Source organism: Peromyscus maniculatus, chromosome 1 (assembly GCF_049852395.1).
Source record: "Peromyscus maniculatus bairdii isolate BWxNUB_F1_BW_parent chromosome 1, HU_Pman_BW_mat_3.1, whole genome shotgun sequence".
Lineage (NCBI taxonomy): Eukaryota > Metazoa > Chordata > Mammalia > Rodentia > Cricetidae > Peromyscus > Peromyscus maniculatus.
Window position 1 is genome coordinate 78,945,854 of NC_134852.1, and position 16,481 is coordinate 78,962,334.

General features: G+C 44.3%; 1 protein-coding gene across 9 annotated transcripts in view; it reads left to right on the forward strand.

Moving 5' to 3' along the window:
- Window positions 1-16,481, forward strand: part of Ttc23 (tetratricopeptide repeat domain 23) — a 97,855-nt gene that overhangs the window by 37,971 nt on the left and 43,403 nt on the right. For all 9 annotated transcript variants that reach the window (XR_013042331.1, XM_076544761.1, XM_042277810.2 and 6 more), the window contains exon 6: window positions 7,167-7,344. Coding sequence is in view for 8 of the 9 variants with exons in the window: in XM_076544761.1 (XP_076400876.1) it covers window positions 7,167-7,344 (178 nt within the window). In the remaining variant the exon portion in view is untranslated. The remainder of the gene's footprint in view (window positions 1-7,166; window positions 7,345-16,481) is intronic.

The following is a 16,481-nucleotide window of genomic DNA, read 5'->3' on the forward strand; positions in this document are numbered from 1 at the left end:
TCTCAGGCAGCCTTTGGATTAATGCCCCTCTTAAAAGGACATCTTTCAGTGTGTCCTCTTCTTCTCTGCCCTTTTATGGTGCCTACCAGGCTGGCCTGACACAGATAGTTCAGGCTGCAAAGTGACTCATGTTCAGACTTCCACCCCTGCAGGAGGCCTGGGGCTTCTTCCCTCCGTGTCACATCCCAGCCCTCATCCCGTCCCTCCTCTGCCACAGCACCCCGAATTCAGCAGCGACTTACTAACTTGCAGAGTGTCAAAGTGCCTGAGTTGTTTCCATTAGAAAATCACCAGCAGAAATGGGACGGCTTTCGAAACCCCAGTGCTCAGCATTGTGTTCTGTCTGGGAACTTGCACATAGATCCCGGAGATGGATACCTAACTTTATACGTACAGGTGTGTGAGCGCGAATGCACGTGTGTCTTTCAAATAACAAGGTGCCATTGCTGATGGTGATGTACTGATGGTCCACTGCCGCGCCCGGCTTTCTCTGTGACCGTGTGACATCATGTTTGGAGCCCTCCCCAGCTTGGCCCATGCTGTGCTGAACTAGCCCTGGGATGAGCAAACACTTTTTTTTTCTCCAGCATCAAGAGGGCCACCTGCCAAGTGACATAATGTGATGAACCCTGTGGGCTGTGAGTCAGTGCCCTGGGTTCAAGTCAGGGTTCATTCAGACCACCCCACGGGAGGATGTGGACAAACCCCTGCTTGCTATGTGTTCCACTGTCCTCTCTAGCCACTATAAGAAGAACGGGATCTCAGAAGGCAGCTGTGAGGATTAAATGGGAACTAGATTAAACCATCTAAGCACATGGTAGTCCCTCAAAAGAGGACAGGATACATGGAGGGGAGGGGAGGGGAGGGGAGGGGAGGGGAGGGGAGGGGAGGGGAGAGATGGAGAGAAGAGGAGAATAAAAGGCCCATTAGCTGCCAGTTACTGATTATCTTCTGTGACAAGCTCTTGAATATATTATTTATTTCACCCTCAGTCCTTACTGCAAGGTGGACACTCTTATATTCCCATTTTCATAGGAGCGAAGGCTGAAAAACAGGGCATCTCCCAAGTCACACCATGGGGAAGTAGCCAGACAGCCTGTTCTTTCCTTCCTTCCTTCCTTCCTTCCTTCCTTCCTTCCTTCCTTCCTTCCTTCCTTCCTTCCTTCCTTCCTTCCTTCCTTCCTTTCTTCCTTCCTTTTTCTTCTTCTTTTTCTTTGTTTGTGCTTTGAGACAGAGTCTCACTATGTAGCCCTGGCTGTCCTGGAACTCACTATGTAGACCAGGCTGGTCCGGAACTCACAGAGATCTGCCTGCCTCTTCTGCTTCCTGAGTGCTGGGATTAAAGGTGTGCACACCACTCCCAGCCTAGAGCCTGCTCTTTCCAATCAGTGCCCCGGCTGCCATGCACGGTGCAGAGAAATTCACTAATGCTGAACGGCATTCTGGCACTGTGTTCAACAGGAAGCTTCGTCATGCGTGGAGAGAGGCACAGATGCAAATTTTTTCAGATGCTGACTCTTGGAAATCCCACTTGTCCTCTTCGGAGACTGGGTTCTCATCATATTGCTATCCCCAGCTGCATTCCCACACAGACCTTCCTGTTCACTGATACACAGTGCTCTCACCAGACCCCGGAACTTCTAAGAGGAGACCCTGTGGCTTTAGTAACGGTGACGGAGGCTGCTTTGTTTAGTTTGTGTAGAGCGAGTCGGCATCCCTATATTAGATGTCATGTGCTCTGTGGAATGACTGTGGATATATTTTCACTCAATAAAATATGCCATGGTGTCAGTTGTGGACCTGCCAAACGTACTGTCACATTCTGTTGTTCAGAATTCTCTGTCTTTTCGTCTGTCTGGTGCTTCCTCAAGCTACCAAGTGCACCACCAACACACTAGATGGTGACTCCCCAAACATTCCCCACACAGATAGAAAGGGACAGGGGAAGCGTTGCTGCCCCACAGGTCACACAGGAGGAACCAGAGACAAGATTCCCAACCCTGACTGATGCTTAGGTGAGTTGGAGCTGGAGGGAAGACTGAAATTCAGTTGGTTCTTGATATAGTACTCATTGGATTCCTTTTTTATTAAATACTTTGTGAATCTAGAGTGAGTATGTTTTCCGTTTTGCCTTTGAGTTTCAGAAGGCTCTGGGGGTCCGTTAGCTTGGGAGCCCCACTTCTGCCTGGGTTTAGTGGTGAGACCCTGTAATAGCAGGTGCCACCAACTTCACAGGGCGACAGAAAGGCTTTCTGTGACACAGTGTCCAACCAACGGCCTGTTGTTCCTGTTTGTCTTTAGAGATGTATTTGGAGCACATAAAACTGTAGATAATGTTTTCCAAATTCTCCTGTGCATGTGACCAAGCTCACAAAATAGAAAAAAGTTACAAATGGAAACCTGTCGGGCGTCCTCCTTATTGCATTTACCATATCAGGCTGAGCAATTTTCTGATTTTCTATTCTATTTCAAACTTTGTGTTTAAGTCTCACTCTGTAGCTTGCTTCCGCCCCCCCCCCCCCAATAGCATTCCCATACATTTTGAGATGTATCCCCCATCAGTTTTTCTAATTGCTTCATTTTGGGTGATTTTCCTTTGAGTTTTGCCTGATTTAGACCTACTGTGAGCACTGTTTACATGATCATTATTATGTCTCTTCAGACACACATGCAAGACTGAGTCTGAAGTGTCTGTCTGGGAGGATAGCCACCTCTGTGTCAGGTGTCCACACCCTCAGGCTTTCCACGTTTCCCAAACTTTCCACTGGTTTATGTCCTCATTAGCAGGCTATGTGAGTTCATGTGACTCCTCCTCTCTGCCAGCATTTAGTATGGTCTAGCTGCTTTTCTTTGCTGATCATATGGATGCGAATAATGTGATTACTTTCCCTCAGTTCTCTGAGGTTGAACAGCTCTTCATGTTTCCTAAACACATAGAGACCTACCTGCCTCTGCCTCCCAAGTGCTGAAATTAAAGGAGTGTGCCATCACGCCCGGCTTATTCACATCTTTCTATGGGCTGTTTGCATTACAAGATAATCCCCTAGGCATTCTTCACCCTTCTGACACCATTATATGTTGGTTGCAGGCGTCAATACATACTGTGGAGTGCAGTTCCACCTTCCTTATCCTGTCCGCAGGCCCTGGAGTTGTTCTTGGTATTGTTTTATGCTGATTTGTGTGAGTGCCTGGGAATCGAACCCAGGGCCTCGTGAATGCTGGACAAGTGCTACCACTGAGCTGCACCCCTGCATCAGGAGTTCAGTTTGTCCTGTGACCAGTTCAGCTGCCTTTTCGGTTCTAACGCGTATCTCATGGAAGAGGCACTTCCCTCGCTGAAGTCCAGGGTTACTTACTGTTCCTGTGTCCTCTCAAACATTTCAAAACTGTGCTCCAGAAACCTAAGCTCACGGTTTATGTGGGGCCTTTGCATACATGGCTTGAGGGCTCTTGTTTCACGTATTTTTAAATTATGTTCACCTGTCTTCTCTTAATTTTAATGATGAATATGTATTATTCTTATAGTAACATTCTGATTTTTTTTAGTTCCGCTGGATTAGTAAAATTTCCTGACTCATCTGCACACTCGCTGTTTTCCATCACTTTGAACTGATCTTTCCCACTCCCTGTCTTTCTGTTGTTCGTGGTGAGAAGGGATGTTAGAGTTGAGATGTCGCTGTTGAACCCGTGTCTTCACAAGGACAACCTGAGCTGTTGCCCACAGCATTCGAGTTGCAGGGAGAGAGAGTAAAGGATGTGTGGCGGGCTTCGGGGCGGGGCCCATGCTCCCCACAACCTGACTAGACAGGTTCGGATGAGGAGACCTCAGAAGTCTGTTCCTGCCCACGCTCCTTGCGTGTGGCAGCAGAGTGTGCACCTTCTGCTCCTGATGCAGAGCTTGCAGCCGAGGCTCCGCCCCCAGACTGCACTCTTCCTGAGAGGTGAGTGTTAGGATGGTCTCTGGACACGGAAACGCTTCATGGCTTTTTCTAAACACGGGGCGGTGTGCTGTTGGCAGCTCAGGGCAGGTTGTTTGTGGTCTGCGTCATTACACATGGCCACCAGAGGGAAGAGATGCCGTTGGCTGAGTTAGTGCAGACATGCCCTGTCCATCTCTCTTGCTTTCTCATTCACTGCTCTTGGCTTCCTTCTCCAGCGTTTGCCCCGCACTCGTCTTGATGTCTGTGTTTCTCTGTTTTGCTCCTGTGTCTTCTCCAGTAGACTTGGAAGCAGAGGATGTATGCTCTCCTTCCTGGACAGACTCGATCGTGTCTGTCATAAGGAAGGGCGACCTTGCCTGAGTTCTTTGTGCGAATTGGGTAGAAAAGAAGCTGAAATCATTTAGAAAGCATATGGTATTTTTCTAGATTTTAAGTAAAACATCAAACAAACTTAGCCTGTAAAGATATAGATATTTTAGGCTATTTGGGCTACATGATCACTGGGACAACTATTCAGTTTACCATTGTTGTCCCAAAGCCGTGAAATGCAAACAAGCAAACCTTTATTTACACGTCAGCAGACTTGATCCTCCCACCGGAGTTTGCCGACCCTCATTTTTTTTTTATTCCAGCCCTGTCTACCAAGAATCTAATTATCTGACTAAGCAATTTCATTAACATGTTTAGACTGTATTTCCGTTACCAAGGATCTCTGTGAGCTGTCTCTGCAGAAGTAAGATTCAGTGTGGAAAGATAATGATTACACACACATTTCAAGCTCATCAAGACTGCAGAGGTCAAACTCGCTTGGGTTACCCGTTAATCTTTTCCCCTCACATCAGAATTGCCCTGAGCTCTAACCTTGCTTGATCCAAGCATGTGTCTACCCCTGACCTCTTCCTGTGTTTAGGCCTCTTTTCTGATTATAGATGACATCCACACTCACAAGCCACCCAGTCCAGATTTTTAGTAATACACACACACATACACACACACACACACACACACCCCACAGGTGCATGCCACTGCCCTCCCAGACCAGAAGAGGGTATCAAATCCCCTGGAACTGAACTGTGAACCACCCAGTGTGGGTGCTGGAACTGCACTCTGGTCCTCGGAAACAGCAGCAAGTGACCTTAACCACTGAGACACCCCACCCTTTATCTTATCATGGCCATTGAAACCCCAGATCTGAAAAGTGTCTCTCCTTCTATCAGTTAATTCCTTTGTACAGCAAACATAGACATGAAAACCACCCAGTGGCCGAGTGAGAATGAGGCCTGCTCTATGGTGTCTGTTCACCTGTGCCATGGGAGATGAAGCATCCCAGGTACTAAAGCTGCTGGCTGGAGAGCAGCATAGGAGGGATCCATGTCTTTCATTAAGAACTTTGGACCTGGGCTGAAGAGATGGCTCAGTGACAAAGAGCGTTGGCTGCTCTTCCAGAGGTCCTGAGTTCAATTCCCAGCACCCACATGGTGGCTCACAACCATCTATGATGGGATCTGGTGCCCTCTTCTGGCCTGCACATGTACATGCAGACAAAGCACTCATACATAAAAATAAATAAATAACTTTGGCTGTAAAGTTACTCCACAAGTGAAATGTATATAATAGTCTTAATATTTTGAAGACTAATACTGTAAATGTCACTTGTTCTGCTTGCTAAACAGTTTATAGGGACATAAGTTATTGTCCTAAGAAACTAAGACTGTTTTCCATTGTCACCTGTACTTCTAATGTTGAGCTAGCATTACACACACACACACACACACACAACTAGCCTAATTATATAGAAGAGACTTTGGTAAATTAAAAAAATCATAATTAAGAGTAGTAAACCATTCACAATTCAGTTGCTCAGAGAGAATGATTGCTGGCATGTTCATGACCATCTCTTGTGACGTCCCCCTGTGCGTTTGTACCCATTTAGATTACCTATAAAAATTTCACATGCAGGAGCTGATGCACAAAATAGCTTTAAAACCTGCTGTTTTACTAACAAACATGAAATGGGTGTGTGTCTGGGCTAATAAAGTCCAGCATTCACTTTAATGGTTCCTTGGCCTTGTACAGCACACTCTGACTGTGACCTGCATGGACAGTCCCCTGACGGTGAGTTTGAAGTGCTTTGTACTTTTCCGTTATCACTAGAGCAAAACTAAGGTAAACTTCCTTGTGTGTTTCTCCTGTCCTGCTGAATATCTCTTGAAGATCAATTCCTGTGCCGTTGGCAGGGTCAGTGTGTGGGTGTGTCCATATTTGTGCATAATCTTGGTACCAGGGAGTTTTTGTTCAATTATAACCTCCCCAAAGTTAATATTTCATATCATCAGCAATACTAGAAAAGATACCTCTCTCCCTCCCCTCTCCTCCCTCCCCCTTCCTCCCTCCCCCTCCCTCTCCCCTCTACTCCCTTGACACAGGATCCCCGGGAGTCTTCCGTTTCTGCCTCAGAGCTCTGGGGTTAAGAGAGGGCGCAGCTGCCTCTGACTTTCTCCGTGGATGCTGGGATCCAGACTCAAGTCCTCACGCTTACACGAGTGTTCTTACCCACTGAGCCATCGCTCCACCTGCTATGGACAATTTTTTTTTTTCTGGGATCTTGAGACAAAGTCTCCACAGAACTCTGGCTGCCCTGAACTCACCATGTAGACCAGGCTGGCCTTGAACTCACGGAGATCCTCCTGCTTCTGCCTCTCTGGTGCTGGGATTAAAGGTGGGCGCCACTGTGTCCAGCACCATATTGGACAATTTCTAAACAGATCAGTTTTCGGGATCTCAGCATCCTTTATGAGCGTCATCACTGAAACAATATATTTCTTAAACTAAAACACCTACATAGCTCTTAGTATGTGTCAAGAGACTCTACTAGCTACTTTCATAAATATGAATTAATTTAATATTCATAACGACCCTAGGAAGCAGGTACTGTTGTTACTCTTAACTTATAGGTGAGGAAGCTGTTTACAGGTGACTGAAAGTCGGGAATCTGGTGAATGGGAAGCTAGTACTTACTCACCCCTTCCTGGTTTTCCCAGAATCAATCCTCCTGACCATCATGCTCTACTTCCTTTTGGAGGAGAAGCTTAGCATGCAAGGAAACAAGCCTGGGCACCAGGGTCCAAAAGGCAAATCCTATCAGGTCAAGTAGAGGTAGAATGGTTAACTCATTTAAAAGTAATCCCTTTGTTTTTTTGTTTTGTTTTGTTTGATTTTTTTTAGGCTGTATCAAGGTCAGAAAAGATCAAAAGAAGCTTTGCCCTTCTATCAAAAGGCTTTGGAGTATACTGAGACCGTCAGAGATGAAAAAAGTCTCGACTGTGTACCAGTCCTAAGGGAACTGGCAGGCGTGGAGCAAGCCCTGGGATTCCACGATGCTGCTGTCAATCATTTCTCACAGGTAAGGTGCAATACACTGGCCACCAAAACTGTGCTAGACACAAGAACCACAAAATGCCTGGCCCTGTCATGTGCTGAAGATCTTAAAACACTTGGTCAGCATGGATGCTTAGCAAAGATTTTCTTATTAGAAAGCTAAGCAGGTGAGTGCAGGATGCCAGTCCCTGCTGCTAACTGCATGTTCCACGGACAGCCTGAGACTCTTTTTTTTTTTTTTTTTAGGTTTTTCGAGACAGGGTTTCTCTGTGTAGCTTTGCGCCTTTTCCTGGAACTCACTTGGTAGTCCAGGCTGGCCTCGAACTCACAGAGATCCGCCTGCCTCTGCCTCCCGAGTGCTGGGATTAAAGGCGTGTGCCACCACCACCCGGCTTGAGACTCTATTTTTCACATCACATGTAGGACTCAAGTACTGTTCCCAGGTGAAGTTTCTTTCTTTATTAGCTCATAATATTAAAGAGACTGATGTGTTTGGAAAAGAAAAAAGGATGTACTTTTTTAAAAATTGTGTGTGTGTGTGTGTGTGTGTGTGTGTGTGTACATATGTGTGGGTGCCCTCAGAAGCCAGAGGCATATCCTCTGGAGTTGGAGTTATAGGCAGTTGTGAACCACCTGACATGGGTCCTGGGTACCGAACTCAGGTCCTCTGCCAGAGCAGTACCTTAATGTCAATAACAATGTCATAACTGCTGAGTCATCTCTCCAGCCCCATGACTGGGCCTTTTGTTTCTACTCTAAAATCGTTGCCTGAAGCCATTTAAAGGTATACTGTTGGTTGGCGGTCAATTTGTCATTGTGAGATTCCTCGGCATGTCTGTCATTCAGGGTTCTCCAAAGAAAACAGAATATGTACAATTGCTACAAATAGAATCTGTAGCAAAGGAGGGATGGGGAGAGAGACAGGGAGAAAGGGAGAGAAGTTTTAAGGAACTGGTTTACATGCTTTGGGAACCAGCAAGCCAGATATCCCCAGGACAGTACAGAGAGGCCGGGAGTGGGAAACTGCAGTGTCTTTATCTGAAGGACAACGGACTGGCTGAGGGTCATTCATATGGTTGACAGTAGTCTCCTTTACTTAAAGCTGACGGTGTGAACTATCTATAAAATACAGTCTTAAAACACCTGATGTTTGACTAAACATCTGGGCACCAGAGCTGCACTGGTGACATCTGGATCTAACCACCACAGCGAGTCAGGTGGCTTTGTATCATATCATCTGCTCAGAGCACCTTTTTGCATTTTTCCTAGAGTTTAAAATATGTACTAACCCATTCCTGTTATTTCCAGTGAGATAATAATGACACCGTACTAAGAATATATTATAACTATGTCTTTTAAATTTTGTCTGACAATTTATACTCCCACTCACAGTACGTTGGAGTGCCCCAACTGCTCACTTTATCTAGATCATCTCTCTTAATCATTAATACTGCTGTGTAACGTATTATTTCCAGCTTATAGATAAGGAAGACAAGAATTAGAAAGGTTGAGTGATATGCCCCAAATACATACTCCCAAAAAGACATCACTCAGATTCAAAACTAGCACTAAAAAAAAAAAGAAAAGAAAGAAAGAAAAAGCAAACAAGATCCTTCCACCTGGTTTGTAGAGGTAGGATTGGGGAGGGTGTGCCAAGCCTGGAAGGGAGGAGGTCACTTAGGAGGCTACTGAAACAGCAGAGGCAGAGCATGAGGTGGTTTTGAGGACGGATGGAGATACTGGGGATGGAGGAAAGTAGATCATTTGAGACAGGTCTGGGAGGCAGTGTAGACAGGCCATAGAAATGAGGTGTGGTGGGGCAGGAGGAGGATCGAAGCGGGTTCTCGGATTTCTGGGAGTACAGACCACTGAGGGCATGCTGGTACTATATGCAGGAGAGGCGGGGTGAGCAGGTGCTAGAGAGAGGTAGACTCCAAGTTGGACGATGAGTCTGTGATGCCCGTGAGGCAGCAACGTGCAAGTGACGGCCGTAGTTAGAGGTACCTGAAGCTGAGGGACAGGTCCACAGACTCTCCCCAAAAGGCCTTCCTCAAAGGTGAGACAAAGATTGGCCGCTCAAGTATGATGTCATGCCCCGGGCCAGAGGGGTGATAAAAACAGTAGATGGGCATCGTTCTGGTAGGGTATCGAAAGTCCCAGTAAGAAATCCTGACAGCAGTGGGAGACTTTCAAGCAGGGACATGAGACCAGATTGCCAGTCGAAACGGACTGCTCCGTGGGAAGGAGGGTGAAGTAGATGATGGGGTATAAGCTGAGCGATAGCTTCAAGGGGGCCACAGCAGCCTGGGTATGGGGTGAAGACAGCCCCGATTCAGGAGGCCAGGGAAGACGGACAGATGTGGACAGACTCAAGAGACGTGAGGAGTAGGAATGAATGGTGGGCTGGGTGGCAGCTGCCAGTGAGAAAAAAAAAAAAACAAAAAAACAAAAAAAAACAGTCAGAGTTGTGTTTTACCAGGTTTCTGGCTGCCTTCGCTGTGTGGCGTGTGGCATCATTTATTGACTGTAAGAACTCCGGCAGGCATATGATGTGTGTGTGTGTGTGTGTGTGTGTGTGTGTGTGTGTGTGTGTGTGTGTCAGTATCAATAATTCTGGATGTTCTTGTGTAAAAACACTTTGCTTCAGTCAGCTTCCAGAAGTGAAAGTGCTGAGAAGAAGGATATGAATATTTTATAATTCTCGATTCACATTGGCATCCTGCCAGAGAGTTGTTTTGATTTATTTAATCATTAGAGTGGCATTTTAGTACCAATGATGCCCCTGGATTAACACATTATTAGAACCCAGTTCCGCAGCTCACACCAGGGCTCACTCTCGCTGCTTCTCGTTCTGTGGGTCTGACAGACGTGTAAAGATGTGTACCCACCAGTGCAGATACATACGGAATAGCTCAACTGCCGGAACAGTCCTCCCTGCCCTTCTGATTCCTCCTCCCCTGCCTGAACCTCCGGCGACCTCCGATAGCTATAGTTTGCCTATCCCAGAAAGCTGTGTGGTTGAAATCGTGTAGGATGTGCTTACACTGCCTTCTTTCGCTCCGCAATACCCATTTACGTTTCCCCTATGTGTGTTTATGGCTTAAGAACACCTTTCCCGGGGCTGGGGATTTAGCTCAGTGGTAGAGCACTTGCCTAGCAAGCACAAGGCCCTTGGTTCAGTCCTCAGCTCTGGGAGAAAAAAAATAAAGAACACCTTTCCCACCAGGCATGGTGGCACACGCCTTTAGTCCCAGCTCTCCCGAGACAGAGGCAGGCAGATCTCTGTGAGTTCAAGGCCAGCCTGGTCTACAGGGCAAGATCCAGGACAGCCAGGCTGTTACACAGAGAAACCCTGTCTTAAAAAACCAGAGAGAGAGAGAGAGAGAGAGAGAGAGAGAGAGAGAGAGAGAGAGAGAGAGAGAGAGAGAGAGAGAGAGACAGAGACAGAGACAGAGACAGACAGAGAGAGAGACAGAGAGAGAGAGAGACAGAGAGAGAGAGACAGAGAGAACACTCTTCATTTTTAGCAATGAATATTTGATTTACCCATTCACCTCTTAAAGGACATCTTAGTTAATCTATCATTTCTCAATTCTGTGTGACGTTGCTGTAAAATCCTGCAGGTTGTTGTGAGGACATATGTTTCCCACTCTTGGGTAAATTCTGGATCACATGGCAAGAACCGTTTTGTAAGAGACTGTCACATTGCCTTCAGAGAGCAGCTGCATGGTTTTACATTCCCGCCAGCCGTGGTCCTCTGCATCTTCTGCAGCACTCGGAGCTGTTGTTGTCCTGGGTGTGACCACTCCAGTAGGTTCTGCTGATGGTGATGTGGAGAATCTTTCTGGTTTTGCCATCCAGCATCTTCATTAGAGAGGTGTTTATTAAGTAAGGTCTTTGCTATTTTTAAAATCAGGTTTTCTTGCGGTTGAGTTTTAAGAGTTCCTTCTATATTTTGAGTAAGTCTTTATCAGAAGTATCTGATATTGGCGAATATTCCCCTAGATTTGCCATTTTATTCTCCTGGCATTGTCTTTATCAGGGCAGAGTTTGTTTTTAGTTGATTTTGTCACCTTATATGTTTATGTATGTGAATGCATGCCTGCCATGGTGCACGGGTAAAGGTCAGAGGACAACTTTCTGAAGTCTGGCATCTCCTTTTACCGTGTGGGCTCTGGAGATGAACTCTGGTCCTCAGCCTTGGTGGCAAGAACCTTAATCCACTGAGCTATCTCACTGGCCCAGAAAATTACAATTTTAATGACATCCCAACTTATCAATTATTCCATGTTCCGTATTTTATCTAAAAAGTTATTATAAACCCAAGGTCACTCACCGAGATTTTCCTATAGTTCTGTGTTTTAGTTCTAGGTATATGACCCATTTCAGATTAATTTTTACGAAGGTGAGATCTGTGTCTAGAAGCATTTTATTTCATTTGAATGTTCAGTGACTCCAACACTGTATGTAGGAAAGGCTTCACTGTGTTGCCTTTGTGGTTCATCAAAGATCAGCAGGTCTAACTCTGAACTCTGTACTCTGTTCTGCTCACTCATTTTTGGCACTGTTTCCACGTCAGGGAGTGCTAGGTTCCACTTTCAGTCTTTGTTAGTGCTGTGTTGACTGTTTTCAGTCTTCTCCTATAAGCTCTAGAATCACTTGTCAATACCCATAAAATAGCTCCTTTACATTTCGACCGGCATTGTGCTAGGTCTCTAGAACTGACATCTTAAGAGCATTGTGTCCTGCTATATGAGCACAAAATGTCTCTCTGTGTGGTTTTTTTCAAAAACTTCCTTTCAGCGAAGTTGTAGTTTGATAGTTTTGTAACATGGATACTACACTTGTTTTGTTAGATTTTAGTTTGGAATCCAATTATAAAATGAAGTTGTATTAAATATTTCAATTTGCGTTGATGGTAATGCAAATGGTGTTGTTTTGAATTTCACATTCCTCTTTGTCTGTTGGTGGATGTATGGAAACGATCAGCTTTTACCTTGCTATAAGTGCTTCTCGGGCCCAAGATTTTTAAAACAACAACAAAAAATTCTGTCAGCATTTCAGTGTATCATCTGCAAATAAAGACAGTTTATTTCTTCACTTCCAATCTATGCACCTTCTATCTCATTTTCTTGTCCCATCGCACTGTTCAGAACTCGTGGTTAGCAAAGCGGTGAGGGGGACATCCTTGTCTAGTTTCTGACCTTGTAAGGAGAGAAGCAGTGAGGGGGACATCCTTGTCTACTTTCTGACCTTGGAAGGAGAGAAGCGGTGAGGGGGACATCCTTGTCTAGTTTCTGATCTTGGAAGGAGAGAAGCCGTGAGGGGGACATCCTTGTCTAGTTTCTGACCTTGGAAGGAGAGCTGCAGGCTTTTCACTGTCGAGTACGACATCAGCTGTTACCAAGTTTCCTCCTTCCCCAGCTTACTGAAGGTTTTGTTTTCTTTGTGAATGGACATTGGAGTCTGTTGACTGCTTTGTCACGTGCTGCTATGATCATGTGATTTTTTTCTTTAGTGTATTTGTGTTATAGAGTATATAAGTAGCTTTTTAAATAATGTTCCTTAAACTTTTTCATGACTATTTCTGCCTGCAAATCTTTGACTTTTTTTCCCCTTTGTTTACCCATTTCTAAAACTCAGAAATCTATCAAGCGATACCATATTCAGATTAATTTCAGCAAGGGCCACAGCTCGTAACCAAACTCACTGGGATGAAAGTGCCTTCTCCGAGACCCAGTATTGCCAGTGTGCATGAAAGGTTTGAGCTCGGTTTAGAGAAGCGTCGCCAATCCATAGTCCATAGTGTGCTAGAGTGCTCCCAGAGTCCCTGGCTCTTCCTAGAAAAGACGTGTATGCTTAAATAAAAACGAGACGTCTTAGTTCAAGCCGAGCAGTTGGTTACATTGGTTTACAGCGTGGTAGACATGCCAATGTGGATTTTTTCCTTGAGAAGGGAAACTTATAGTCTATGAGGCACTAGAGTTAGGCAGGCCTCAGTATAGGAACCGTTGACTTACAGAAGTACACACGTCTAAAAGTATGAACCGGAAAAGGGAATCACATATGAACGTGACTTTCCAGAATATTAGGGTTTTTCCACTCTTGGAGACCTTGGAACTACGTGAGTGGGAGATGAGCTAGCTGGTGCCTCTTGTTTGTGAGACCCATAGTCACCGTTTGTGGTCCTCCCCTGTGTCTGTTTTCGCTGTCTGTCTGTGCCGATATGCATATAAACACATGCACATGCGTATGCACATGGCCAAAGGGGTGGCTGCCTACTTTGGAGGGGCCAAGGAGATGGCTTAGCAGGTAAACATGCTTGCCACCGAGCACGGAGACCCGAGTTCAATCCCTGGAACTCACGTGGTGGAAGGAGGGGACCCACCTCACAGTTTGTCCTCTGACCTCCACATACAGGCCATGGCATGTGCATTCCTGGATACTTACACATACATGCACGCAAGTTATATCAAAGTGTAACAAAATTTTAAAGCATTTTGAAAATATCATGTCCCTTATTCTCAGATATTCGGTGTGTTTTCTGTAAGGACAAGGATAGCCACAGCACAGTTATGAAACATAGGAAGTTTAACCTTGGCACAGGTCACGTTCCACTTAGTTGATTATCTCCATTCTGCCCTCCATGATTTTTCATCCAGTACAGATCCAGTAAAGGATTGTGTGTTGCATTAGGTATCATGGCTCTGGTCTTTAATCCAGAATAGTTTCTCCCCAGACTCTGCCTTCCATGACACTGAAATTTCAATATATATACATAGATGCCAGCTTTTTGTAGACTGTTTCTCAGTTTGAGTTGGCTGATGTTTTCTCGTGACTCGATCTGAGTGACATGTGCCCAGATAGAACACGACAAGGGGTCTGTTACTGCATCCAGAGGCACAGTGCCCACCTGTCCTACATTGATGACATTCATCACCCTGTCATGCTGATACATAGTTTCTCCACTTTGTAATGACTATTTCCTCCCTTTTAACTAATTAGCATTCTATATTCTGCTCTCTGTCAAGTATTTCTCTCTAGGTTTAACATCTGTTGATAACTCTTTCCTAACACATTCTTAACAGTGATAGTTGTAAAATTCTGGTTTTGTATTCTATCATCCCTACTGCATTTTTCAGTTGTCATTTTGCTATTAGGAATAGCCCTCACTTTCTTCCCACCAAGTAATAAATAAATAAGCATATATATATATATATATATATATATATATATATCATTATATATATGATCAAGCATGTGGCAGAGAAAGCTAACTAAGAATGGCATTGGCTTTTGAAACCTAGAGCCCGCTCCCAGTGACACACCTCCTCCAACAAGGCCAAACCTCCTAATCCTTCCCAAACAGTTCCACCAACTGCGGACTGAGTGTCAAATATATGGGCCTATAGGGGCCAATCTCATTCGAACCACCACAGAGTGAGGCTACTAGATCAAGCACAGTATGTTTGGCTGGTTTTCTGTTATTGCAAAATGAATTGCTATTTCTCTCTCTTTTAATTTTTAGTTGTGCTGCTCTTCTGAGTTGCCTTTCAGGGGCACATGCCATTTGTATTTCTACTCATGTGTATAAGAACACCAGTTTCCCCATAGCCTGTTTCAACAAAGTGTATTGTCAAGCTTTCAAGTTAGTTCCAATCTGATGGGTGAGAAATGACATTTCAATATAGCTTAAATTTGCATTTCTATTTTTAAAACTGTAGTTGAATATCTTTTCATATGTTAAAGGAACTCTAATTCTTTCTGTGAATTGTCATTTTGTGTGACTTACTCATATTATTTGCCAATTTATAAATAGGATTTTTTGATCTAGCTTTTCATATCTGTTAAAGGTTCTTTATATATTACAATATTGATCCTGGTATCCATGATACATGTTGTAAATATTTTTACCCAAATTGTCACTTGTTTTTAAATTTTGCTCACATTTTTATTGAGATCATTTATTCATACAACATTAAAGCTATTCTCTTAAAGTATATAATATAATGGTGTTCATATTTACAAATTTTTGTAACCATTGTCTACCATAGAGTTTTGATGCAGCCATTAGCAACAATTTTTTCATTTTTTCCTAGCAGCTGCCAGTTTATGCTCTGTGTGGCTTTGCCTGTTCTGGACATTTCATATAAACAGTCAGACAATATACGGCCTGTTGTGTCTGACTTGATATATTCCTAGTTTATTCATATTTAGCAACTGTACTTCTGTCCTTTTCATGTATTTCACTGCATAGATATACTAGATTTTTATCAACTTACCTTTGATAGACATTTGGGTTGTTTGTGCTTTGGGGCTATTATAATTAGTGCCGTCTAAGCATTTATATTCAAGTTTTATACGGACATACATTTTCATTTCTCTTGGGTGTGAGACTGGGAGTAACCACTGAGTCACATGACACCTCAGCTGTGAGGAGCCACTCAGCCGTTTTCCAAGGTCACCTCCGTGTTTTAGGTTCCTACCAATGAGGTGTTCCAGGATGAGGGCTGCCACTCCTCTGTTCCTCACCAACACATCTTGTCGTCTGGGTTTTTAACTGGAGCTGTGCTGTTGAGTGAAGTGACATTTGAATGTGTTGTAAGTTTTAACTTCTCTGATTACTAGTGGTGTATCTTTTTTACTGGTTGGCCATTTGTATGCCTTTACTGGGCAGATGTTGATTCAAATCATGTGCCCATTTAGACAAGCCTTTGCCTTTCCATTGTTCCCTAGGAGGTATTTATATACCTGATGCTAGAGTCTGGATGCCATCAAGTACACAAAGGTTTTCCTCCATTCACTTCCGACTGTGTCCTTTCTAGTGTAAACGCTTTTCATTTCGATTAAATCCAATTCATCTGTTTTTTTGTTTTTGTTTTTGTTTGCTTTCAGCTTCACATCTAAGAAACCATTGGATTTTTTTGTTTGTTTTTATTTTTTGGTTTTTGAGACAGGATTTCTCTGTGTAGCCCTGGCTGTCCTGGAACTCACTCTGTAGACCAGGCTGGCCTTGAACTCAGGATTCAGAGACAGAACTCTGCCTCCCAGGTGCTGAGATTAAAGGCATGCACCACCACCACCACTGGATAATCTAAGTTCATGAAAACTTGTATCTATGTTTCCTTAAAGCGGGTCACAGATTGTAGTTCTGACACAGAA